This window comes from Passer domesticus, chromosome 1, assembly GCF_036417665.1.
Source record: "Passer domesticus isolate bPasDom1 chromosome 1, bPasDom1.hap1, whole genome shotgun sequence".
NCBI lineage: Eukaryota > Metazoa > Chordata > Aves > Passeriformes > Passeridae > Passer > Passer domesticus.
In genome coordinates, this window is record NC_087474.1 from 149,936,488 (window position 1) to 149,964,273 (window position 27,786).

At 45.6% G+C, this 27,786-nt stretch overlaps 1 protein-coding gene across 1 annotated transcript; it reads right to left on the reverse strand.

The window, feature by feature from the left end:
- Nucleotides 1-5,271: 5,271 nt before the first annotated feature.
- FBXO32 (F-box protein 32) lies at nt 5,272-25,061 on the reverse strand. Its single transcript, XM_064396173.1, has 9 exons — nt 24,747-25,061; nt 21,542-21,654; nt 19,782-19,831; nt 19,016-19,108; nt 12,062-12,155; nt 11,067-11,251; nt 7,898-8,080; nt 6,563-6,706; nt 5,272-5,887 (listed from the first exon to the last, which is right to left on the reverse strand). The coding sequence occupies exons 1-9, from the start codon at nt 24,860-24,862 to the stop codon at nt 5,798-5,800; spliced, it is 1,068 nt and encodes a 355-aa protein (XP_064252243.1). The 5' UTR covers nt 24,863-25,061; the 3' UTR covers nt 5,272-5,797.
- Between the last annotated feature and the right edge of the window lie 2,725 nt (nt 25,062-27,786).

Genomic DNA, 27,786 nt, shown 5'->3' on the forward strand with positions numbered 1-27,786 from the left:
GTCTTAACAACAGCTTTCTCTTGTTTAAAAGGCTTCTTGATCTTGTCCCATAGTGAGTTTCCAGAGACTTGTGTCTGGGGGGTGCAACCCTCTAACTGCAGATCCGAGTCACAGCATAACTACAGAGACTTGGGAAACCACTCAAACAAACCTTATATGACAGTGCAAATGAGACTGAAAAAACATCTGCATTTTGTGCTTATTTCCATAGCTGGCATAGCTTTCATGAGGCAAGTAATCCTGTTTTATCATGATAACTTCTGTTCCAACCAGAGGCACGTTTCATTTGCCTTCTCAACCGATTTTCCCCAATTTATTAGGAGTCACTTCAGTGGGCTCCTACTCACATTCCCTCTGAGCAAGAGCCTGGGTCAGACTGTTTGCAGTCCTAACACTAACAAGATGCAATTGTTCCCCACCCCCAAGAAATATTAAAAATAATCCCTCAGGCAATATGACTAGAAAAAAACCCCAGTATTTTCTAAGCCATAAGTTGGAGCTGAAGGTCTCAGATCAGTGTGAGTGTTGGTGATCTCTTTTGGGGCAGCAATCACTCCTGTGCTGTGGGCAAGTACAGATTCATGAGCACAAGGCTCCCTGTGAGCACGGGTTCTGTTGGAAGCCAGGGCTCATTTCCCTTGGAGATATGATGAAGCAATAGCTCTATTTGGGATGTTCTACTGTGACAACGAGCCAAGTTCTGGATGTTCCTGCAGAACAGTCTTTGCTTACAGTCATCAGGAGCTCAAGGCTGATAAGGTCAGCACCTTGGAAACAACAAGACAACCAGCTCTGTGGTTCACATTGTTTGAACATTTATTGCAATTCAGTGTCAAAAATGTTTTACAAAAATACTGTCTGCACAGAACAGCTATAAAAATCAGTTGAACATGCAAGGAAAGAGGAAAAAAGTGTGCAAATTTATAATGGAAGGATTTTAACCACACAATAATACTAAACAGAAATCTTATGTAAGGGACGCCTTTCACTTCATATCATCTCTAGTTAAAACTTCAAGGAAAAATAAAACAGAACACACACTCTCCTCCATATATAAGTATTTATAATAACTGTAGATTAGTTCCTAAAGATGAGCACATTTTCTATTTCAAATTAAAACGTTCTCTTGGTAGCTGACATGTTAGCATTCTGTGCAGCACAGGATGGCTAAAGAAAGGCAAATTCCACCCTCAGTTGCCCTCCCAGGAGGAGAAGCAGCAACACTTGGTCAATAGAGAGGGAATTTCTCTGGTGTCAAGAGAATCTGTATACTTGAGACAGCACGTGTCAAGAACAAGATGGATTTGTTCTCCTAGGGCCAGATCCTGCAAAGCTGATTTGCTACCAACAAAATCACTGGAGGAAGACACTGGGTAGAAGTTAGGTGCTGGTACAGACTCAGAGCCCAGCAGCCACAGACTGACAGCTGTGTGGAATGGCTGACCACAGCTTCAGAGCCTGGAACCAGCATCACTGCAAGCAAAGAGCTGAGAAAGCAGCACAAGCAGAACAGAGTCCCAAACCTTGAAGAAGGGAGTGAGTCTATACCAGCCTGATCAGCCATCAGCTCCACAGGGCCTGTGCTTGTGCAAACAGGCCAGCTACAAAGAGGGGCATCTTAACTTAAAGCTATGTCTTTTTGGCAAGGTGCTGATCTACACAGAAGATGTGCAACATGTTTGTAAGGACAACCGCAAAGGACAACGCTGGTTTGCTGTACCAAGCAGGAAATCAGTGTGAAAAGCACATCTGATTTGTTTGCCACACAATAGGATTTGAAATGTTCCTGCTCTAAATGAAATTCTAGCAACTAAGAGCCAAGGAATTTTCTGGGCAAGAAAAGCTGGTTTAGTACCTGTGTATGTTCTAGAAGGTGACAGCTTCCCAAAAGTAACTGAAGTCAAACAGAAATGGGAATACAAACAGTTTAAAACCTGGGGCAAAGAAAAACAATATAAAATATATTCCCATATACAGAAAGTGGCAGGGTGCAATTAAATGTTTACATACAAAGCAATGTCTTCAGAGCAATACACATTTTCCTAATCACTTTACATAATTAAGGATCTAGCAACTCCCACAGTTAAAAAAAAGAAACCCAAATAACGTAAGAGGAGGTACACACGCTTTATGATCAAACTTCAGCATACCATAGTTAGTATAAATGGCTTAAGGTATGTACAGCTGAAATTGTGCCTCTTGAAATGGCCACCACATCAAAAACTGGCTTCTTCTAGAAAGATGAAACATATCTCCAGGATCTCTCCCTTCCTAATCCTCCTCGCCTGCATGGATCTATTTTTCCTCTTCACAGTACCATGTTCTGTGCTGTTGCACTAGTTAAATACATCCTCTAACGACAAGGAGATTTCCCTGGATATGCTGGCAAGAGAAAACCCCAAAGAGAGGAGAAACTCTCCTAGTATAATAATTGATGCACATCTAATGGAAATGCATCAACTAACTGGAAAGTGAAATGTCATTTGAAACAAACATTCCGTTTACAAAATACAAGCAGAAGTCTGTTTTTCCCTTCACAACAGCTTTGCCACAATTGTCTTAAAATAAAGAAGTCCTTTTTGCCTGAGAACAGCCTTAAAGCATCCCACCTGGAAGCTCCTGGTATCACTGTCAGTTTTGTTACTCTGCCACCCTCAGCCAAGCAGATGCCTTTGCACCCCTGAAATACTGATTGCTTTGTTTGTAAATGAGTAAGGTATTCAGATGCAACAGCATTTTGTTTTAAATACAAACCAAGAGTATGGAATTCACTGCAACATCTTGTACCAGCCACTCAAGAAACAATAGGTTCCCAAAGAGACCAAGGCCATCTTTGACAATTGCTGCAGCAGGAGAGTAATGACTGAGGCAGTAACTGAATAAGACTTATTCTGTTTCTTTTTGTTTAGTCTGTTTTGTTCTGTACAGCAGTTGCTTGGTTTGCTGCTAGTTTGAACACTGACAGCAATTTCCCAAGACCTCACAGAAGCAACAGACAAGTGTCTACATATAACAAGTAATCTTCAGCACTTTGACCCTTACAGTGCTAAGAAATAAAATACACTGTAATTGAAGTATATTTTATAAATAGAAGCCTCAGTTGCACATTAAATCTGTTGTCAGTATGATCCATGGTCTCTGGGTAGAGGAGGCCAGTGGGTTGATAGAGGGTTGATAGAGGCAATGGCTGGAGCCAAGACATTCTCAAATCAGAGCTCAGTGTTGAGAATTTCCATCTTCTTACACAAGGAATGCAGCAGGCCAGATTCAAATCTGAGCTTAAAATTCACTCAGTGTCACAATCTCACAGAGAGTAAGTGCTAAGTACAGATGCAGAGCAGGCAGAATGCTGCAGCATTTCACACCAGAACACTGTTGCCTCCCCATCACAACAGCTTGGCTCATCATGGGTGGCAGAGGCAAAACTACAAAACAAAGCAACCCCAGGTCAGAGCCAGAAACAGAAGATGCCAAGGGGATAGGTCTTCTCACTGCTGGAAAAAGGAGCTACAGGACTTTCCAAATTCAGAGGCAATGCTTCATTCACTTCACTTGCAAGTTTCACTCTTTAATGTCCTCACTCATGAAGCCAGATTTCAGCCTTGTCTACCTGCTGCCATCAACGCAGGAAGGAAAACAGAAACTGGCCTCCTTTACTCACAAACATCCCCCAAACAAGCACAAGAAGTGTGTTTTTCCAAGGTAGCAGTTTTTAAATCACTTTCAGGTGACATGAGTATGATCAGGAGGCTTATGCTTTCCACCAGCAGTCAAACTGATGAATGGGGCATCAACACCAAGATAAAGCTTGTTATCCTGCATGTGATTTCCCCTCATCTCTGGAGAGTGACAAGCTCTGGGCCATGGCTAAGGGTGGTGCAGGCTCACAGAACTCTCTGGAAGAGCAAAAACTCAGGATTTGCTGTTAGGTGGCTGGAGAAGGGCAGTTCTTGACAGCATTTTCCGCGTTTCCTTCCCCTCTTCCCACTGCTCCATCTAGAGGCAGCTTTTCTCCCTTTTCACATCTCTTCCAAGAATATGCAAAGTGATTTAGTTTGCAAAAATGCAAATACTGTCATTTTAAAATACAAACAGCTGCAGAAAAGTGTTTGAAGTCAGTTATAAAAATGTAAAAAAAGGAACAGCATATTTAACAATAATTAACTCAAGTAGTTCTTCCTGAATTGTCCTGAGTACTCCTTTTCCTCAAAAGTTTTGTACATAGTCACACACAACCCACTAAATATTTACCCTTACGAGGTATCCTGCTTACATCATACACAGAGAAAGTGCTATACAGGAAATCTACTAGCAAACAGCAAAAACTTTCCACTGCAGGTTTTCAGACTGCTGTGTATGAGCTGGATTCTTCAAGCTCCACTGTAGAGAAAAGTGAAGCATTGCATGCAACAGAGGAGACAGTGAGCCAGATCACAGCCATGGTGAAATGGCCACTTACTCCGTAGCACTGAAAATTTAGCTCTGGGATAGGGTCAGCAGATCCCATAAAGCAGCTCAGCACTGGAAGCAGAAGGAACTAGGGTCTTTGGGTCTTTGCCCCTGGCATGGAGAAAGAACCAAAGATATCAGTATGCTGGAAATCCCTTGCTTACCCAAGCCCTGACTGCTAAATACTGATCACTCCCTAAGCTCCAGGGCTCTGAAACAAAACACTTGCTGCCAGTCTTCCAGTGAATAAAAACCGCATCATTTAATGAGATTCAATGGCCCAGTTCCCCATATATTTTACCAGCTCCAAGATGACTGAACTCACTTGACAGCAGTGGGAATACAGAGCAGTGTATATGTTGGAAAACATGGGCTTGAAAAAACAGATTCTAACCTCACTTAGGATTTCAGCTAGTGCAATTAACCTAATGAAGCAGATAAGAATTTACCTTTTGAGATTAAATCCAGTCCTTTGTTTCCCTATCATAGAACTTCCTCCCTTATAGATAATGCTCATGCTTTTGTTTTCTCTTTTCACATTTACATGGTCTTCCATAAAACCAACAAATTAAAAGAGGATGGAGTAAATTCTTAGGTATTCATGTAGTGCCTATCATCTAGGCATTCAAGCACTGAGTAGAGCAAGAAAACTAATGTAAAGAGGTAAGCATTAATACAAGAAAAGATGCTTACTATCACAAACATTTCCCTTTAAATCATTGTACAAAATACAAAAGTTCACATTGTACACTGGATTTTTGTTTGAAAGGTACTCAATCTATTGGAGGTAGAAAGTGGTATGCTGCGATTCTGTCTCGCAAGTAGGCTAGATTTCTATCCTAAGTACTTCAGAATGTGTCCTTTTAAAAACACAAAAGTATTATTAAACTTGTCACAGGGATATTTTTCATAAATATTTCTGAAATGTCATACTTATAAATATGTATGCTAAATAAAACCAGATGGAGGAACAGTTCAACAGTCCTAGCCTCATATTGCTTTCTCTCTATTAGAAACAAACCAAGAGAGTTCTCAAATGGATGCGGGGCAAATTCATTTTTAACTTCTAAAAACAAAAAATGAAGGTCTTTTTGCCCTGTATCTTGTACTCTGATGATAAAAAAGGGACTCTGTACAACATGCTGTATTTATACACCATTCTTATGGAAGTCTGTATTCCTTAAGTGCTGCTTGTCAGTGAGCAACTTCACCTTTCTTCTCCGAGATCCTCTTGTTCCTTGACTCAGGAGCTTCAAGCAAACATGAATATTTACACTATTTACAAATGGAGTGTCCAAGCTCTGTGACAGTGTCCTGTAGGAATTGCATAAGCTGCGCTGACCCAAGTTCAGAACCTGAACAAGTTGATAAACTCTTGTGGTGAAAGAGAGGTGGAGCAAGTCTCTGGGTTGTTGGCTGTGCAGGGGTGATCAGTACCCTGGGAAAGGAGAAAACAATTCTATTTAGAGAGGCTGCAGAAAGGCTGCCAAAGCAATCAGCCAGTTTAGCACTGCCCCTCTGCCAGACATCCCACGGGCAAGTAGGTAGAGCAGAGCCCAGAATAATGGACAGTTCAGAACTGGCCTTAATATCTTAGGGGCAAGTCACTGAAAAAAAGCAGCAAGGATCCAATTAATTCTGTTCCCCTCTTCTGAGGGAAGAGGGGCTAGAGCCTACCATCAGCTACTGGAGTTTAACTCCAGGGCCATGTCTTGCATATCACCGCAGTGGTCAGCAGATTTTTGTCCTGAGCTGTTTTGCAGCCATCAGCTTTCATTCCAGCTGATCCTGTTGCCAAGACCTCTACTTGCATATAATAGGTTGAGGAAGCTGCTGGCAGTGCTAAAATGATTTCTTGCAGGTAGCCCTAAAACATGCCCATTTTCCAACCCTCTGGCCCCAATGGACACTACTCATGTCCAAAATGAAGCTGGGATCTCTGAAGCACAGAGAAGAAAGGGTCTTAATAGCTGAGGGAGAATTAAGATGTAGGAATTCACTAGGCTGTGCACGCAAATGAACTGCAACACCCTAAGCCAGCTGCAATCAGAGGAAGCACTAGCTGCCCCATGGCTCCTGCCCCCATCAAGTCTGTCCCACCAGCACCTCATACCTTCCAGGAAAGGATGTGGCAGTGCCTGCACAGTTGCAGTGTGTCACCATACTGCTCCTTCCGTGGGTAACACCTTATGAGCTTGAAGTACATTTTTTTCCAATCCAGCTGTCCTTTGTCAGATAAGATCAGACGTTTGCGAATCTTAAAGAAAAGATACACACAATTATAGCAGGTCAAAAAACTGGTTTGTTCTGTTCAGCTCATGTTGTTCTCTCCCTCACACATCAACCTTGCCAGTACCATAACAGCTCCCTTGCAACACTGAGAAAGCTCTTACTTGGAAGACTTCTCAGCTTCTTTGAGCTAAGAAGCTCTTACTTTCTACTTATAGCTGAAAAAGCTATAAGCATTTTCCTGATGGGAACAGCCTCACTCAATACCATTATGAGGGTCTGTTCTGCCTTCATCAACCTCACTGTAGGAAGCCTGAAACCCTGGGACCTATCTCATACTACTTTGACCACTGTTTCTGGTGGGCAGCACAGCAAGTAGAGTTGCATTTAACAGCTGTAAAAGTTGAGGTATTTTTCTCTGGAGACAGTGATTTACTGTATGGGAGTCACCCATTTCTCTTTTTGGGTTCATTAGTTGCAGAGACTGGATTTGACTGGATTTGAATTTACTTAATAAAAGAAATAACTCCTCCAGAGTCACTTCCAAAGTCAGATTCAGAGTGAGTAAATAAAGCCAGGTCAGCACAGAAATCTGGCACGGGGTTCCTGAAGTGCAGAGGTCTAGTATAAACACCTCAGACATTCACCCATAAACAGAGAGTGATTTTTGTTTGTTTGCTTTTAAGTTTAGATGATCCCAGATGATTCCCAGCCTGCCAGAAATGTTTACACAGGTACGAAGTGGGCAGCAGCAAGGCTGTTTTCCGCATATCATCCCATCACTCACAGAACAGCTCAGGGGGGATTTCTTGCTCTAAAGGGCAAGGGAGTACAGCTCATGGACCATACCCACAAAGATTCTGGGCAAGGGTGTCAGTCCCTGGGACATCAGGGTGATTGCAGGAGCTTGCCTGCACGTTTTCCCTACACACGTGGGGCAAGGAGCAACTGCAAGTCATGCAGTTGTTCCCACCTGGATTAGGATTGAAATTCAGTGTATGATTAATTCTTCAAGCTCCTATTTCAGGAATCATTGCTGTGGCATGTAAAACCCTCTATATAAATCATCTTCACAGCCATTCTCATGCCAGCTTATATTATCAGCTTGCTGCATAGTCCTCATATCCATGAGGCAGCCAAGTAAGAGAACATGCAGGGCAGACACTCTTTCTGGGGGGGTACACCAAAAACTGAAGTCAGTTTGCACCTCCCCTCATACCTGTCTGTCCGTGAAGTGGTACTGACACAGTTTCTTCCACAGCAGCCTGTCTTCACTGAGCACTTGGAGGTCAGGAGCCACCTGACCCAGGCTAACCAGGTCCCTCCCATCGCTCAGTCGCTGCATGATGTTCAATTGTAAACACAACGGCAGGTCGGTCAGAGTGGTTCCTTTAAAGGCAGGCTGGAAGAGACAGACAGAACTGAGCTCCCAACGAAGCTGAAAACCAAAGAAATCCTAGCTTGCAGCTTAGCTACTGCTTTTTTAAAACCTCTTCACACAGAACAAAGCAGCAGTTCCCTCTTCCAAGTAAAGGAGACATTTTACATGGAAATGTTGAACCTTCTGCCCCATAACTATTTGAGATAACCTCAAGGGAGAGGACATGTATCTGTAGTACAATAATTAGAGTTGCAGTTCAAGCCTCCTTCTCTCCTTTTTGTCCACTCCACATCCATACTTGTGAGGCTCTGCTCCCTGAACTATCACCATCAGCTTTCACTACAGCAGGACACTGGCTGTATTGTGCCATCAGCTACTGTCCATCCAGGTCTCTCCACCACGAGGCACATGGGCATTACTTCTCAAGTTCAGTTCTGGTCACACACACTGCTGGGAATCTCATGCTCTCCTGACGTGTTTTAGCTTATGGCATCACAAGATCTTGCTGCAACCACAGCAGTGGCTGGTGAGCATTCACAGCATGGGTTCACAGGTCACTGCTGGCAGGGCTAGCTTTTCCTCTGGGAACACCTGAAGGACCTGCCCCTTTCCTACAGGCCACAGCCCTGGTTTTCCAGGCTGTTCAGCCACACAAAAGCAGATCCTAGATGCCTAAAGAGACAAAAGGCACCCCCATCCACCTTTGCTTAGTCTCCGCAGGGTCCAGGATTATTTTGCAAGTCCACCTGGGCTACAGCTCCAGGACAAATTTACCACAGGAGAGCTGCATGTCCTACACTCAGGGGAAATCCAAGCAAACACAGGAGCAAGGCATCAGCAAGGACCACAACCTGGGCACCAGCTGCAGCTTCAAAACCAGCCCCAGCCTTATTAAGGCAAACAGCAGCTTCTAGGATTGGGCTCCAACTAAGAAACAATGTTAGACAGATGTGCCAAGTTCATCCTCTACCCTGCACAGAGATGCTGCTATTTTAAGTTGCAGAGTCACAGCACCCGCCTCATCTTTGGCAGAGCTATTAACTGTTTCAAACAAGCAGCACACAGCCCACCAGCAGCAGGGAAACGCTGCATGAGGCTGCTTTTAATCATGCAGTCCCATCCCTGGGGAGCCATCCCACAGCATGGGAGACTCCAAGGAACAATAAGTACATCTGCACAGCAGCAGCTCCTGCCTTCCCTCAGCGCCGGCCTGCCCAGAGCAGCAACACTGCCCAGAACCTGCAAGGACCTGAGCTTCTCAACCAAAATATCCATTTCTGCATCACCACCTGCCAGGCAGACCTGACACAATCACTCCAGGAGGAGTGAACTGTCTCTACAGTGTCTGGAGGACATTCCTTTCCATGACAGCCTGGTGCATTTTTTGGGGGAGGATGAACATACTGGATCCCTGGATCATCTCCCACTGCTCTTCCTTGCCAGGCTGTATTTTGCATTCTTCTGAGCTATGTCTACATATAAGCTTTGCTAGAGTAAAACAGGCAAGAGTAAGCTCAGAGACTCTTGGGTCAAAAAAAGGAAAAAATCCCAAACAAAGCTTATACTTGCATATCTTTTTCAGAAAAAAAACCAAAACAAAACAAAAAAAAAAAAACCACAAACAAAAAAAACACTTGTGTAACTCAAGCAAATCCTTACAGGTTTCTGAATCAGGCCAAAAGCTTATCTGCTACTAGCTTTCCCTCAGTACTCTTTACAAGCATTACTTTTTTGCAGAAAGAACACAGATTAGACCACAACAGATCAGTAAACTGTCGTTTTCTCGGCAGAAGTTTGTCTTTTTTATAAAGCAGCTATAGCACATACAACACTTTTCAAGGCTGGTATTCAGTTTTCTGGTTTTTCTTTTAATGATTTAGTCTTGTTGCAAGACATCTTCCCCTTTAGAAACACCACAAGTTCACTGCACCATAAGTAACTGTCTGCACAGAGCTGAGCTTCTTCCTTTCTCTGAATTCATCTGGTTTTGTTCCAGCTTGAACTGAAGTTATCTTCAGTGGTATGAATTTTTTTTGCATGCTCTACATGTATTTTATTTACTTTAGAAAAAGTCTGCAAACCTACACAAGTATGTGTAAAAGGCAGTTCCTTTCACAAGCAGTATTTTGATGTACTTTTGTCTGAATAGACAGAGTTCTTCAAGACTACAAGGAGAACACCAACACAGATATCAGCATAGGGGGAAAGCTTTAGCATTTCAGTGGAGTAAGTATCCACTTGAGACAGAAAAAAAAAGTATATACAGTCCTGGGCAACTTATTGTTTGTATCCCTGCTTGAGCAGAGGGGTTTGACCAGATGGCCTCCAGAGGTCTAGTCCAACATCAAACCTGCTGTGATTGTGTGACATGAAACAAGATCAGATTTGATTCCCATGTAAAGCCAATCTAGAAATTTATCATCTAACACATCCTTCCCATCCCCACAGATGCTGTTGAAAAAACAGATGTTGTAAAAGCAGGACTCATCCAGCTGGAACAGGTAACTCCAGACTACTGGAAGAATCATTGGTATTTTCAGCCAGGAAGCATGAAGTTATGCAGCTATTTGAAAATTTGCATTTAATTTACAGATTAAACAAATCTAAAAACCTCAGCTGTCTGACAAACAAGTTTTGAAGGCAATTGCTCAATTTGAGAAAGTCTGAGTTGACTTTTCACACTGAGGCATGGCCTCTGAGGACTGAAGAGGGGGAGATGGTTTTTTGTCCAGCTCTGTTCACACAGCACTTCACAGCCATTATGGAGTCAAGCCACAGTCTGTGACCAGTAACCTCAAGCATGATCCTGGGTTGTGTACACTGAGTTTGAATTAAGGGAGTCAAGTGATGCTAGGAAAACATTCAGTTATTCTGGCAACTCCAGGTCCTTCCAAGTCCGTGCTTGCACTGGGAGTAGAGTGGGAAGCAGTCACCCAAATGAGAGCTGTTGACAAAAAAAGGTTTCATGATGGAGACAATATTTTTAGCTTTCAGGATTTGTGCTTACCCTGGTGATCTGAATGTTGTTCAGTTGCTGCTGCCAGTGAAGAATGCTCTCCATCCTGTGCACCCACATGTTGATGTTTCCAACCAGGACAGACTTGCCGACCCGTTGAACTAATGTGCAGAGGGATGTGTAGAGGGTCTGCAGCAATTCTCTTATTAGTCTAATGTTCTGCTGATCTTCAAGGACTTTGGAAGAACAGGAAACATTAAAAATGGGAATCATCAAAATCCTTCTCTGAATGTACATGTTTCTCAGGCAAGTTATTTACTGTAATTTCACAGGCCAAGAGAGCCAGCCTGTGCTTTTCTTTTTAGATGAAAGCACTTAAATGTTAGCCAGTCACAGCAGGTTAGACAGCAGATGGAAAGAGCCTCCCAGGATAAGCAGATGAGATCTGCTGCACTTCCCATTTCCAGCCACTGGCAACCAGCCAGTTTTCCCCTCTGATACTGTGCAAGAAGTTATCTACGTGCACCTCTTCCCCAGCGAACGCACATTTCTCATTATGTATAATAACAGGCTGCTGTCGATGCCCAGGCTTCAGGGACAGCTAAACATCAACGAGGGAAGTGCCACATCTCAACCACAATTCATTCCCCTGAACAGGTGAAGACACCCCTCCAAAGCAGTGGGAGCAGTAGGTACAGCACAATGCCAACAAGGCAGCAGCAGGGACTGCAGATATGCCTGGCCGAGGGCATGAGCAGTCAGATCTTCTGCAATCAGAAACAGGACTCAGTAGGATGCAGAAGGGGTGGTTGTGAGCAAAGCTGGGAAAGGAGGAGTCACCTCTCAGATACCTACCAGACTAGAGAAATTTCTCCCCCTCCCACCCAAGTCCTTCATTGAGGGAAAAGAAAGCAGAACTGCACTACAGAAATAAACAGCGGAGCCCCTCTTCACCCATTTTGCATTGCCTGACTATTGTTAAGGATGTGGTTCACCAAAGTACATCAGATTAAATCAGACTCGCCCTCACCATTTCCGTTTCTTACCTTTCTGAACCACTTTTTCCAAAATGTTCATGTAGTTTTTCTGGGCAATGCCACTCAGTGACGTCAGCTGAGACTTTGCTATCAGCTCCAACAGCTGTGGATAAAAATAGAAGTTGCAAGCCTTAGAGCACAGAGATACCTTTCTAATCTTGACTCCTAGTCACATGACACAGCAAAACAGTCCAGAGACTTGTTTGCTGCTTGAAAATAAAAAGGAGACAGAACAACAGAGCAAAGTAATGCAAAAGAGAAGGAGAGCAGAGGCCAAATAATTAAACTCACATCAAAAGAGGCAGGGGAAAAAAAGGCATTTTAATTATCTTTACTGTGGGGGGGAGAGGGAACTTGATTTCATGGTTCAGAGATGCAAAGAAACCACAGTGGTGCTTGGACTGACAGCCGCTATTCGCACCAGGGAACAGCGAACGCCCAGCGTCACCATCCCGCACTGGGACACAAACAAGCAGTGTCACAAGGGAACACGAGCAAATGCCTGTGTGGTGGGGATATTATTGACAGACCATTAATGAGAATCAGACTCCACAATTTACGTCAACTCCTGGGTTGCATGGGTTTTGTCAGAGCGCTGTCGCCACAACAGAAAGGTTAAGTACTGGGGAAGAACAAAAATCCTCCCCACAACAGACCCCTTCCCTCCCAAAGTTTCCTTCCCTGTTTAGCTCTAACAACTACAATAACAAACCACCTTTCCCTGTCTGCCCTGTTTACTTGTTAACCCCCACTAATGAAAATCTTGCTTTCACTTTCAATTCGAAATTACTTCCCATCATTGACCTCCTGACTCTTGAGCAAGCTGAGCAGTGAGTCTGGGCTGCAGTTGTTAATGGAAGTATTTCCCGCAGGGAAGAACGCTCTCTCTTCCTCTTCTCTGTGCCATAAGAACAGCTGGGGAAATTTCCTATGGAACATGCTCTGCAGAACATGTGGCCTGTGATCTTACCAGCCTTTCTCCCTTCCCCCAACATTATATAAATGCACAGACTGCCCACGTGTCAGTCCATTTGTTTTGGATGTACACAGACTTCTGTTTTAATTTAGAAAGGAAAGGAAAAACCTTTTATGCTACAAATCAATCAACACATTGCCACATGACCAGCTTATTAATCCTTTATCATCTGCAGCTCTGGTATCCCATTGCTGGCACCACAGAGAGACCAGAGAAGGTGCAACTACTTGTGTCAAGTAACTAAGATGGCTTTGGACTAGACTTGATAAGTAGTAGCTGAACTGTTTGCCCTGCCATAGGAATGACAGGAATGTATCCAAAAAGTCAGCGGCAGCTTGCCATGAAGTGGGAGCTGAGGGAGAGGTATTACTGCAGCCTGCTCTCTCATCTGGGGCATGGCATGTGACTGCCACTCGGGAGCAGTGAAGTCGCCTCGAGTGACCAATCTCTTCTTCTGTTTAATATCCAGGCCAACACCACCATCAGATGGCTTTGAGTTTACATTCTATTAATATCTTGCACTTCACATGACCAAAAAAACCACAACAACCCAAGATGAAAAAAGACCTGCACTAACTCCTGTCAAGGGCAGGCTGCTTGTTTCCTTGGCTTGTTTGGAGGAAACGGGAGACATGGGAGAGTTGGGCAATATTTGGTGCACAAGCATCAGTGGATTTTCTGGCTATTTCAGCTAAATGAGACCACAATAACTAAATACAAGGTAGTCTGCAAGACATTTGAAAAGCTTATAGAAAGTCTTTATTTTTTGAAATACTGGACAAATAAGTAGGAAAAAAACCCCAACCAATGTCCCACAGTTGTCTGTAATACTCTGTTACCCTAAACTGTTTAGCCTTCAGACCTTTGATTATAGTGATCAATTTGCCAGACTCCATCTGTACACTGGCCACACATGCACCCAGATCAGCTTGTCTGTGCACAAACAACTGCTGTCTCCAGATTGCACTGCTCTGGAGCTGGCACAGAGACTGCTTCCTCCAGGCTGGGTGTTAGCAATATCATGCCCATTACTAAAAACACCAAAGTGCATGCAACAATAAGCATCATGTAATGTAATACCAGAGGAGTTGGACATGAGGGCCCTTCTTTTAGAAGAATGAGGATAAAAATCTCAGTTCCTTGCAGAACACTAAATTGGTACAAAATTAATTTAACCAAAGGAACAGATTCAAATTTGCCCTGTCTGTGTTTATGTTTACCAAGGTTCAATTTATGTTCAGTGAACCAGCTCCGATATCATGTGTCACCTCCCTTCTCCTACAGCAATAAACACAGGATGAAATTCCATATGAAAACTATGTTGTGAATACTTCTAGGGCTACTCCACTCCCCAGGGACCACTGACTGAAGCAACCAGCTAGTCCTCCAAATCAAAAGATATTTTATTCTTCTGTGCTCATATAATACACAAAAACCAGGTAAGCTGTACAGTTCATCCGTGCCCCACATGCTTCAGTGCACTGGGGGTCTTTTAGTGTTGGCACAGGCCCCAAGTATGGTCACAGTTAATGGATTGACAAATTGGGGTCTACAGCAGTATTAAAAAAAAAAAAAAGCTGCCACTTGCATAATACAGACTAAAGCAGGAAGATGAATTCAGATTAATGCTGAGTCGGGTAAAAAGACCAGAGAGCTGCAAGCCTGTGTTATGATGTGGCTGCATTAAGTCCAGCCCACGCTCAGCTGAGAGGGACAGATGGTAGGAGAGAGTGCACAGGGAAAGGTTAAGAGCAATTTTAAAAGGTCTGCTTTTCAAATACACTAAGTAATTGCATTCCAGCCAGTTTCAACTGGAGCTGGGAAGTCTGCAACACCTCTGGAAAACAGAGTATTAAATCCAAATTCACTCTTCCAGCTCCTCAGACTTCGAGAAAGTTGACCTGGTAGGTCCACTAAAAAATCCTTCCCTATTTTATTTGCTATCAGAGGTTTGCCAGAACTATAGAGAAAAGGCAAGAGATGCAGTAGGCTATCCCAGAGCCTACCCAGCATAGCAGTAACCTGCTCACTTCCCCTGAGTGCAGAGGGGCTCCTGCTCAAACCCACCTGGAGCAGCAGCACAACAAAGTCTCTCAGCTTCAGCAGCAGAGCAGATCCCTCTCCTCCCATAAGCACAAGATAAAAAATAGCAAACAGAACAGTGCCATGTGGCAGGGAACTAGGGCCCCTGTTCAGGGCCAGGAAAACACTGCTGTGCACCCATGACTACTGCGTGCAGCATTGCTTAGACCTGCTACAGCCAGATGGTACTATGGCCACAGTCTTGGTTCAGCCCAGGGGTGTGCAAGCAATCCACACCCCAAATCACCACTGCTGGGGCTTACTGCACAAAGAGCCAAAAAATCCTCAGCAGTCTGCTGTGCTGAGCAGGAGAGTACAACCTTGACTCGAAAAGGGAAAGGCTCTGTGGTGATTAAAATCACAAGTCTCAAACTACTGAAATGTAAATTCCCCACTGAATACCTCAAGGCAGCTGTATGAAAGCTGTACTGCACTATGTGGGGATCCCTAAGTTCCTGATGGTTGGGGATGGGACTCCTTGCATCTGGACTGCTTTGAAAAAATGAAAAATTAAAAAATCCTCCTCTAGCCCCACCTTGCTCTCACAGCCCTTCACTTTTGGTGGCTGAAATGTCACATTGGCTGTCAGCTGACAGATGGAGCCAGGGCAAGGCGAGTTATAATGATTTACAGCACAGGTGCTGACAGATCTCCATGAGACAGCACCCAGCTGATATTCTTTCAGGACAGCATAAATCCAGGACTCCTGGAGCCAACCTCTATTAAAACTTAAGAAGCAAATTTAAGAAATTACTTTAGAAGGGTGCACACAATCTAGATCATGTTATTTTAGAAGTGTTGCTTAACATGACCTAAGCATTTATGACCAGAAACAGCACCTTCCCTTGAGACTACACAACCATTGTAGGAGAAATCCTTTTCTGAAGAAGCAGCCTGCAAAGCCTGTCATTTGAACACAGTGTTCCTGAAGGAAAACCAACTTCTGGGCTGCAGGCACCTTTATCTTTGCTCCCATTAATTATGTCTACAGAATGCTTCCAGTCTTTTCATTAAATTCTCTAAGACAAGAGAAACCAGGGCTGCTTCAGACCAACAACAGTTTGGGTCCTCTGGGTCAATCACAGACTTGCTTATTCGCCCTAAAAAGGGAACACTGACTGTTCTGTAACACGTAAGCAGAGGCACTAATTTGAAGGATCAGAAAGGACCAAGTAATGACACCAATACTTATAACTTGGCACTTCCAGAGCTGTACCAGCAGACCATCAAGTGAAAATTTATGTTAGAGGAAAATTTCTTCTGCTTCACTTACATGGACTTACTGGCTCCAGCTGATGGTATTTGCCCATGAAAAACACCTGCCAAGCTTCCTGCAGCTCATACCTCCACCCCACTTGAAGGAGGTACCAATTTCATCTGTGCACCATTAGAAACTCCAAGAACTTAGTTTGGGTGTATCTAAAGCAGAAACTTCTGTGACAAGAAAGCAAGCACTGAAGACACTTAAGGACTGTTCACTTAAGTTCAGAGAAATTCAGAAAGGTAAGCTCATGTTAAGCCTGAGAGCCCATTTTGCTACCAGCAAGCGATGCAGCTTATGTCTCAATAGGGCAAGCTTGGGTGTAGCCAGCAGAACCTCAAACATGCAGCTTTTTCTCTCCTTTCTTCCCCTATAGACATTGTCACATTCTTTCCCAGCCTCCAATTCCAAACTCCCCTCCTTGAAAAGCATTTGCTTGATGAATTAAGTAGCATGACATTAGTATCAGGTACCCTGAGCAAGGAGTGGAACGAGAGAGAACAAGGAGAGGGAAGGAAGGGAAAAATGTTTTGCCTGCCAATGTTCAAGGCATTTTCCATGTGACAGATTGCCCATCCGTATGCTTTAGGAGGCCTGCGACTTGCAAAGGACCATAAACATGATCCACATCTAGGCAGAGCTTTTCATGACTACATCTGGCATATAAGGCATTTTATGAACTACTATCCACTGGAGACTTGGCTGATACAAACCTTTCATTTTAAGAAGTCAATTTTACAGTTTGATCCATGGTACCAGGTTTAATATCTTCTTTAATCTGCCAAACCACAAGTCAACCTCAATTAGAAATCCTCATACTTCTCAGTAGTACTAGATCTGTAAAACTGCTGGGGGAAAGCTACTCTTAAAAGCTCAGAAGAGAGGTACTTTGTAGAAACAAGAACACATGTCAGCTTCCACAGCTTTCAAAACTGTTGGTTTTGATAAAAGCATCCCAAACGTGCTGTGTATGATGTCCTCAGGAGAAAAAGAGAGAAGGTCAGCCTGAACTCCCCCATCAGACCCCACTGACTTCACCAAAATTTAAGTTTGCTCTTCAAAAAATTTAGTGGGACTTCTGCTCAGCCTTTGCAGTCCCATATGAGACATCTATCACATTGGGCCAAGCAGCAGAGGCCCATCATGCGGCACAGCATGACCTGAGGCCATGCTTAGCAGAGGTCTTCGGAGTTCTTCACTGTCATAGTCTGCCAAAGGGATATCTGCAGCACTAAACAAGTTTTATTTTACATTCCTTCTTTATATTTGACTAAAGGGTTATGGCCTTGGCATGAACTGTTCCTTCTCCAGTAATCCCCCTGAAGATGACACGGCTGAGTGTGTATATATATCTCTCCAATATCAGGAAACGCCGACTACCTCAACCCTGGTGATCACTTCTGCACAGGCAGGAAAACAAGTTGTCCCAAGATCAGCAGAGCTAGGACAGCTGGAGTTTACACGACTTGCATCCTGTTTTGCCTCCCCCAGAGTCCCCACTCCCTGCCAACACTCCTGTTGTGGGACATCCAAGTGATTACCCTTCCTATACAGCCAGTGGATCATCACCCCCGATGCCTGTACCCTTCCCAGGGTGACAGAAGTTTCCACAGGTGACTTGTCACCTTGAAAACCTAGGTGAACAAATCAAGGTGAGCATGCTCAGATAATTTCTTCCTTAGACACTTTTCATGACACTTGACTCAAAGGGAAAGCAATACCACTGCTGCTTGCTCCAGAACCTAACACCTGAACAGCTGTTGCCTCACCAGTGATCAGCTGCTCACAAGGCATGAAAACGAGCTGTTCATAAACAGCCTCAAGTTAATAACTTTTTTTTAAACCATATTGAATTCCAAATCTTGCTAAGCATTCTGAAACTCAAGATCAATTTGCAGATCACATGCAGATAAACATACAAGTATCCACAGCTCTCAGGACAGTAGATCCCCCAACCACTACCACCTCCTTGGCCACGCCAAGCCCTGGCCTATTATGCAAAGCCAGAGAATGGGAAACTTGAAGCTGATGACTCCTTTCTTAACTAATGTTGTCAGGACTAAACAAATGTTTCACCCACTGAAACCATTGCCAGTCACAAAGGACTAAGAGCAACCATGATGCTGAAGTTAAGATCAGTGCCACCAAGAGGTTCAGCCCATCCCCTCATTCCCAAAATGCTCAGCTCTCCTGAGTCTCTCCTGTATTACATCAGTGTAGACAAAGCTCCACAAACCTCAGACTGGAGTTTCTGGAGCAAAGAAGTCTCCAGTGCCCTGTGGCATCTGCAGACAGCCCATGTTCTTCAGAAGCTGAACTGAAAACTCAGGAATTAGAAGCCAAGCTTTCTGGGTTTCAAAAGTGAATGACACAATTGAAAAGTAGTAGGAATTCTAGGCTAAGGACAGCTCATCTTCCACATGATCACCACTTTGCTCTCTTTCCACTTTAGTAAACTAAAGACAAGATTTGGGCATCTATCCACACACAAAACTTCCATGAATTACTTCATGCAGAAAAGCCTAACACACCCACTTGCATGCTCAGACATCTCTTTTTTGCCAGTGCTGCCCATTACCCAACTGGTGCTCAGTTCAGAGCCTCCACCACCATCACATCAAAATAAACCTGGATTTCAACTCACCCTCACGACGTAGTTGAATCGCCTGGAATCCAGGATAGCACTGGAGAAGTCAAGCCGGTTGAAGGCTTCTCCCAAGGTGCAGTAACCATGGCGCTGAGAAGAAAAAAAAACACTCTGGGTCATGTTTTGGCAGACTTGAGTCCAGACAGCATCAGACAGATCTGACCCAGAGCAACTCAATTTAGCAAGCTGTCCCCACAAACCATGGGAGCAGCTCACAGCCAGAGGAGGCAGGCCTGGCTCCTGCTGAGCTGCACTTACTGACATCAAGAGTGGGCATGGCACAATGTAGATTATGGTAGTTTCCCAAGACAGACCCATGCTCTGCTCGTGACCCATGAATTTACGTGTGAGAATGGGCCACACATTCCTGGGGTTCAATATACAGTGCGAGTTCAGAGCAGCCTCCTACAGCCGCTTCTCTCCATGAGTGCAAGAGAGCCGTTGTGATAAATTCCAATGATTTTCCATGTTAGGACTCTACTGGGTGAAAGCCAAGAACAGTATTATGGCTTGGCCTGCAAATGGCTGGTTTTTTTTTAAATGAGGGAAGCAAACAAGTCATATTTTAAACACACGTACAAAGCCTTGTACATCAAGCCCTGGATCTCTGATAGGGGCTTAAAATCATTACTGAAATTCCAGCCACAAGCCAGATCTTCCATTTATCTTTTAAGAGATTCTGCTGATTTATATCAGCACAGGATCTTCCACTGCTTGTAAAAATCAGTAGAAAAGAGAACAAAGAACCTGTAGAGGCACTCACCTCTTTTGTGCTTCCCTTGTGAACATAGATCCACTTTTCCTGGTGGAAGTCTGTTTGGACAAAGACATTTCACTCGGTTAATCTTCCACCTCAGAGAGCTGTATCTCTGTTCTGCTCTTAACATTCACTGTCTTTTACTATAAATTAACTTATTTTGTTTACACCACTACATTTGAAACCAAATCTATCAACTTGCAGAGCTGCTTTGTTTCTGCACAGCTTCATTTGAGACTGTAGCCCTAAGCCTCAGAAAAGGCTTCTGTTTCATTGACACAGCTCAAGACTGTAAATGTTTAATCTGCCAGCCACAGATATACCATAGCACCTCCTCTTTGGTCCCAGACAGTAAGTGTGGCTGACAGCCAGGTTTTGTTGTTATTGATTTTATTAACTATTTATTACCTTGGTTACAGGCTTGGGATTGTATGTCAAATTTGAAGTTGAGCAAAAATGTCATGAGACACCAGGCATGTAAGAGAGCTTTTAGCAGTGAGGTCAGGCTCAGAGGAGCATGCTTATGCTTGCAGCTAACTTGCTAAAAAAGAAAAAACTATGTGGGACCAAAATTTTCCTATTTCTAATTGCCCCTCCCTTCCCTCAGAATGGGAGTTGATCCATCCATTCCCCAAAATAACTTCCCAATACCCAGCACACACTGCTAACTCTGTTTGCAGAAGAGCCTGTACTATAAGCAGTTATGCTGCTCAGTCCTTCTCCCACTCCATTTTCACATGGGCTTTTGACCCTACTTTCACCACACACTGGCAATTTAACTGCTAGTATAAAAAAAAAATTCTCCTCCCCACCCTGCTGGACTCCTTTCCATAAAGAAAATATTGAGCTCCTAAAGCAACCTGTAAATTAATGAACTTGAAGCTATGAAATGTACTCCTGCCTGGTACTGTAAGTCCAAGGACAGACCAGTCTCAGTTACAGGCATGCTGACCCTGCATCAAGCCCTTTTCAGTGGTAGGTCACAGCAGAACCCAGCCAAAAACTGTCATGGTAACATTTGTTTGTTCAGAGAACTGAATACACTGAGGGGCCAACTTCTGGCAAGAGTTTCCAAAATCCTGGGGGATACACAATTTGTTAATAGCAGTGTGGGAATTGTAACTCATTTCCTCTGGGTATGTTTACATTTGTAGCCTTCACATGTAACTCCAGTACCTATCTTGCAGACAGCCCAACCAGGCCGTGCTGTCCCTGCAGGCTCCCCTGGGAGCTCCCCCAGGGCCCCATCTGAGACCCCGGCTGCTTGCTGTGCACACAGAAAGATTTCAAGCCTTCTATTGTTTTGAGTGAGCTGAAATCTTATTTCATTTTTCATGCACTCCGCACACAGAGATAGGATCAAAGCTTACATTCAGGCTTGTAGCCTCCAGTAATGTAGATTAGTGCTCAACATGCATATGGAAGGAAGAATAAATTTAGCCTGTTGTGCACAAGGAAGTCTATGGGGGAAAATACTGGAACTGGTTCATCTGAATGTACCATAGGAAAAAATTACCCTCCTGACAAACAAATGACAAAAAATCTGAACACAACAAGCACAACTCCTCAGAACAGGGATTACTAATGGGGCATAAATCTTCACATTAAACTATATCCAAGTTCTCTACTTAGGTCAAACATGGGCACAAAGCCCTTCAAGCCTTTAGAAGGTTCTTTATGCGCTGTGCAAAAACCATAGATATGAAGCATTTTCCATTCTTCTGCAGAAACTGTTGTTTAAAAAGAAGTCCAAAAAGATGTCTTACATTGAGTCTTGGCTTTGTTATTCAGCAGATCTTTTTTTCTCTTCTTGGCAGCAACATCATAGTTTATGCTGTTGAAGAGATTCTCTTTGTTGTGATCATCTTTTTTACAAAAGCTGTGAATGAGACAAAGCAAGGATTCTGTTTATTTCTACATTCTGTTGAACACTGTATTTCCTGCAAGGAGAAAAAAACAGACAGGTTTTTATTGTGGCCTCCAAAGCTGCCTTCTTGTAGGCTGCCCCTGAGAAGTAGAAGTTTTAGCATCCAGTACTGGTATTTTAAAAGAAACCTCTGGTGCCTCACTTCTGGGCTAGCCAAGACACCCACGACAGGAGCAGGTAACAGAGCTTACACAGTTCATGCTGGGACACTGCTGAGCAATGCTCTTTTCCACTCTTTAACCTATTTCTATCCTTAAGTAACACCATATCCTCCTCGTGTAGGTAGCAGATTGCTCTGAGCCAGGCTGCTACGGAAGGACATATTTAGACATCCCTGAAGACATATATAAGTACTCAAAATATTTATTAACAAAAGAGTTCCCACAAAATACTACTTCAAGCTTACAGGAAAAGCTTAGCTGAAGTTCAGACTTATCTGATGGTTTTCCAGACCCTGCACGGTAGTGACTACACAAGTTAACAGCTAGGATCTCTTGTCCAAGACTGCTCATTGCCCGCTTCTGCAGGAGCTCTGCTGTAACTCTGTATTATTAGTGAAGGGAGCTATAACCCCTTATTTCCTTCAAGGGCAATGAAAGGCTAGCTATAAAGAGGCTGTGCATCAACATCCCCACACACTGCAGACCTGCAAATCAGCAGATCCAAGCCACAACTCGAAACTAAGAAGCCCCTGGGCAGCCACAGCACTGCTGCAGAGATCCTTGGGGGTGGCAGGGGAGGGCAGCACCACCAGGCGCTCTCAGCAGAGGCCCAGCACACAGCCTGCTGCCCAGAGCTGCAGGGTGCCTCACAGGAGCCAAGAAGAAGACAGGCCATGCATCCAGGGGAACAAAACAGAGCCATCCCCATTACTCTAGCAGCTTGCAAGGGATGAAGCATGGCTGCCTGCAGGCCTAAACTCAAAGAAGGGTCCCAGACACCTCACTGCACCTCTCAGCTGCTGTGGCTCAGACAGCCCTGGAGCTCTGACAGGTGCCAAAACACGCTGCTGCTGCTTGCAGCCCTGGGCAAGCTTCCCCTGAGACAGCCAGGAGGACCCTTACACAGCCAGGAAGCTTCCTGTACAGGCCATGTGTTTACACTGCTTAGCCTCAAACAAAACCCAAACACAAGCACCATACCAAACACACCTCTGACAGCTATTCAGCACAGTCTCCTGCAAAGGAGTGAAACCTGTGGCACAAGACTTCTTGTTTCCCCTGTTCACTGGCTGTCTGCAGGGCCACACCACCAGCATATGCAAAAGTCAAGTGACCAAGTCAAAGTTTCAGCACCAGGAGGGACCCAGATCCCCTATGGCATGATCCAGATGGGTGTTCTGGTTTGGCACCTGCACATGGCCCCAGAGGAAGTAGAAACCTCTCTCAGTTTCAGAGCACCACAACCCTCAGCTCCCCCTTTCCTACTCTGCATCCCCCTTGCAGGGCAGCCAAGCTGTGGAGGAGGCACCACTGCCATGGGCTCCACCACAGCACTGCAGAAGGGGAAGAGCAGCAGCATGGAAGGTGAAAAATAGTCACAGAAACAACAGTTTGGGGAATCAGACACTTCTGCCAGCTGCAGCTTACTCAGAACCACCTAAACCTCAGAGCAGAACATCTCAGCTGCTCATGTACCCCATCCTGCTGGGGGGACCAAAACTTAAGAACAGAATATGGCAGCAAGGATGAAGCTGTTTTGGAATATCCAAGCTCATGTTTTATCATGGTTACACAAAACCAGCAGGGGGTCAGGTTAACACGCTCCATGCAGTGGCAGAATCTGAGCCCAAGAGCACAAGATGGATCTGCTTTAAATCTCACATGTCAACAGCACACGCTTGCCTGTTGACTTCCTACTGAATGACTCTGTAATCTGAAACCACCATGACAGCAGCAGTGGACGAACTCCAGCATGGGAGGCAGATTATTACCCTGTTTATGTACTGCCAGGTTTCCACACAATCCTCCAGGGCATCCTGACAGGTTGAGCAGTTGGGCACCTGGACCTGGCACTGCAAAGACCTCAGCCTGGGGTCAATATGTCACCCCCTTGTTTTTAAATGGAAAAAGGGATGTATAAACCCATGTTAAACTCAGTATTCCCAATATATTACCATCAGCCAGCTATTTTTCTACCTATCTACAAATTACAAACCTAAACTTGATTGTTACCTACAGCTTACATGAAAGACAGCAGGAGACACCTGCTACATAAACCTCCTTGCACAGTAAGGTCTCAGGAGTGGCTCACAGCAAATCCCTTCTTACTCCAAGTCCCTTTGTAATGGGCATTCCTGACCCATCCCTAGGCCCGGTGGCAGCAACCCCAACCCTGGCAGCACACAGCTGAGGAGAAGATGGAGCTCTGTGAGGAAAGTTGGTTTTGACAGGAGCGATCTTGCTGGAGCCCACGACTCCCACGCACTGCAAAGCTTCCTGCCCGCACCATCTTGGGGGTTTGTTGATGTTTTGCAGCCAGATTAGTCAAGCAGCACATAAGGTACATTACTCATGGCCTGGGGAGGATTTATGGCCTCAGACACATCATCCTTCGGAGCCCGAGACCGGGAAGCCCCGAGCAAGGTTGTTTTTGAGGGGGGAGGGTGGGCAGCCACCTCCAGGGCCCCCAGGAGACGCCCGGCGATGCTGCCCGGGGGCACAGCCCCCGGCCGCGGGGCAGGTGAAGGTTTCACCTGCTCCTCCATTTTCCGCCACACTCCACAGCCACAAGGACGGCCCGGCCGCCTGGGGAGGAACAGCCTCCATAGGGACGTGGGGACCCCATCGGGGGCGAGTGACCCCCGCTCGGAGCGTCCCCTAGGCCCGGAGGGGCCGCCGAGTCCTTCAGCCGACAGGGCCGGGGCCACGCACACAACGACCCCGTTCCGCGGACACCGGGGCGTCCCCTGGGCCGGCCCGGGGCCCCGTCCGCCCCTCACGGCCCCGTCCGCCCCTCACGGCCCCGTCCGCCCCTCACGGCCCCGTCCGCCCCTCACGGCTCCCCCGGCCCGGCACCGCGCCCCCTGGCGGCGCCGCCGCTACCTGCTGATGTCGCCCACGAAGCCGCCGCTCTTCTCGTCCAGGAAGCGCGTCCAGCCGTCGGCCGTCTTCACCCAGCTCTGCCCGGGGGAGCGCCAGTCCTGCCCCAGGAACGGCATGGCGACGGCACGGAGCAGGACCAACACCGGGACTGGGAGCGGAGACGGCGACTGGAGCGGTGCGGGGCAGAGGAGAACAAGGCAGTACCCGGAACGGTGCGGGGCAGAGCAGAACAGGGCAGTAGCCGGAAGGGCGCGGGGCAGCGCAGGGCAGTACCCGGAGCGGCGGCTGCAGCGATGCGGTGGCTGCGGGCGCGCTCCGCGCTATTTATGTGGCGGCGGCGGGCGCGTGTTGCCGGAAGCGCGGGCAGGCCCCGCCCCCCCGCACGTGGCCGTGTTTATCGGGCAGGCCCCGCCCGCGGGGTTGGGGGCGGGGCGGGTGGGGGCGGGGCCAGCGGCGCTGCGCGTGCCCAGCTGTGCGCGCCCCCGAGCCCCGCGCGCATGCGCGATGGCTTGGGGCTGTTTGCGGTGCGTGTGGGGAGTTCTGAGTGCGGAACACAAACAAACGTAAAAACAATGTTTTATGCGTATCCGAATGCCATACATGGCTCCCATATTCGAGTTATTTATATACAAAATATATAAATATTTATGCAGGCATATTTTCATAGGCTTATAAATATGCAGTAGGCATTTACGTGTTTATATTGCACCATATAATAGTATATATTAGCGCAATATGTACTATATGTATTGCAAAGGTATCTTTATAGAAGCACACGGAATCGAAATCCTGCGCTGCAAAGGGGGTTAAGCCTGGCAGATCCATGCCACTGCAAATACCGTCATCCTTTTAATGAGGATCCCTTGGCAGCTTTGCAGCACAGTTGGGTTCGATCTGCAGAAGCAGATAAAGAGAGAAAGAAGTGCCAGGGAAGACAGATAGAATTTCTCGTCTGTTTTAAAATAAATCAATCTAAAACCTTGTGAAAACAAACAGAATAAATATAATGTTACATATTGGTCCTATATGGAGAACTCTATATAAAAACATATATTAGGGAATATTTCTAAATGTATGACTTATATGTATTTATATTATACTTGTAATGGTTCATGTATATATAACATTTTATGTATCTTTTATATATTTGTGTGGGCTTATATGTACTATGGTTTTACATTCAGTGCTATTTATTTTCATATTTTAAATAGATAAATATGTATGACTGAAAGCTATATAAATATATATGACACTATTATATATGAAATATACATGCTGTTTACACATCGTTTATTTGGTGCACTTACCAGCACTTTTTAGTAAAACTGTTGTTTATTGAATGTCAAAAACACAGGTTTTTTTGCATCCAAGCCCAGGCTGAGGGAGTACCCTCCCAGCTAGGAATGTGCCATGGCACAGTCCGTAAATACAGGACATTTTGCATTAGGATTGTGACCTGTTTGCCCTGTGCCATGGTACATGTATCTCAATACATACATTTTGGTTCTGCCGGCCCAGTGTCACTCGGGACACTGAGTGTGGGGTGTTCTGGGTCCCCCGGGAAGGTCTGGGTGTCTGTCCCGGTGTCTGTCCCGGGTTTGTCCCGGGTTTGTCCCGGGTGGCTGTCCCGGTGTCTCTCCCGGTTGTCTGTCCCGGGTTTGTCCCGGGTGTCTGTCCCGGTGTCTGTCCCGGTGTCTGTCCGGCCGGGCCGGGGCCGCAGGGAGCAGGCCCGGGGGATAAGCTCCGCTAATCCCGTCCTGCTGCCGCCGCTCCGTCTGGGCCTTCGGCAACATCTGCTGCTCGCAAGGGACAGTGTTACGTGTTTACCATCGAAAAACCAGAAAAACACTAAAAAAACAAGCCCCGGGGGTGTGGGGAAGGCTGCATCTACTGATGCTGGGAGCTTCAGCCGGGGTGTTGGCTGCCCCGGCCACCCCATGTCCCCGTGCTGCCCTGGGGACACCTGCGTGCTGCCCTGCCCACCTGTGTGGGTGTTAAAGGGGGTCAGCGGGAGGACGAGTGAAAACCCAGCCGCTCGAAGCAGCCACGTCTGAAGATTCTTTCAGCCCCGTGGTACAAGAGGGTGTTTGAGAGCAGTGGTGAGGCACAGTGCATGTGGATGTTAAAATCCAGATATGAGAGCCCCGGGGCTGAGGTCTCTTCCTTCTGCCCAGCTAATCCACTCCTACAGAGAAGTGGTCTCACCTTCTCTTTCAGGCAGTGCCAGCTATTTCTTGAGTGTCGGGAGATATTGTTTGAGCTGCAAAATAATCTCTGGCTTTTTTCTTCTGCAATTAAAAAAACATCTTTCAACAGCATCACTGCAGGTCACACCACCCTCCACACATCAGGAGACTCCAGAGGAGACCAGATCTGCAATAGTGAAGATACCACCTCTTGTGTCCCTGAATGTCCATGGTCCCCTGCCACCACATCCTGCCCTGCAGAGTGGGTGTGCTGGTTTTGGCTGGGCTAGAATTAATTTGCTTCCCCTGGTCTGGGGCTGTGTTCTGGATTTGTGCTGAACACAGGGTTGATAATGTAGTGATGTTTTTGTTATTGCTGAGCAGGACTTACACAGAGCTGAGGTTGTTCCTGCTTTTCCTACAGCCACGCTGGTGAGGAAGCTGGGTGTACAGGGGAGGCTAGGGGGAAACACAGCCAGGACAGGTGACCCAAACTGACCAAAGGGGTATTCCAAACCATATGCTCATGCTCAATAAGTAAAGTGGAAAGAAGAAGGAGGAAGGGGGAGATGTTTAGAGTGATGGTGTTTGTTTTCCCAAGTAACTGTTTTGTATGATGGAACCACATTCCTGCTCTCCTGGAGATGGCTGAAACCTGGATGCCTATTGGAAACAGTGAATTAATTATTGGTTTTACTTTGCTTGTGTAATTGGCTTTTGCTTTCCTCATTAAATTGTCTCTGTCTCAATCCACACGTTTTCTGGCTTTTACAGTTCTAATCCTCTCCCTGATGCTGCTGGTGGGGGAGTAGTGAGCAGCTGCCTGGGGCTTGGTTGCTGTCTGGGGTGAAACC

Bases quoted from the DNA above. Each gene is read 5' to 3' on its own strand.
- FBXO32 (XM_064396173.1), bottom strand. From the start codon at position 24,862: ATGCCGTTCCTGGGGCAGGACTGGCGCTCCCCCGGGCAGAGCTGGGTG. The intron at 11,252-12,061 runs GTAAGAAACGGA...GTTCTTCCAAAG, and splicing joins GGAAAAAGTGGTTCAGAAAG to TCCTTGAAGATCAGCAGAAC. The intron at 5,888-6,562 runs GTATGAGGTGCT...CTCCTTTCCCAG, and splicing joins GCCACATCCTTTCCTGGAAG to GGTACTGATCACCCCTGCAC.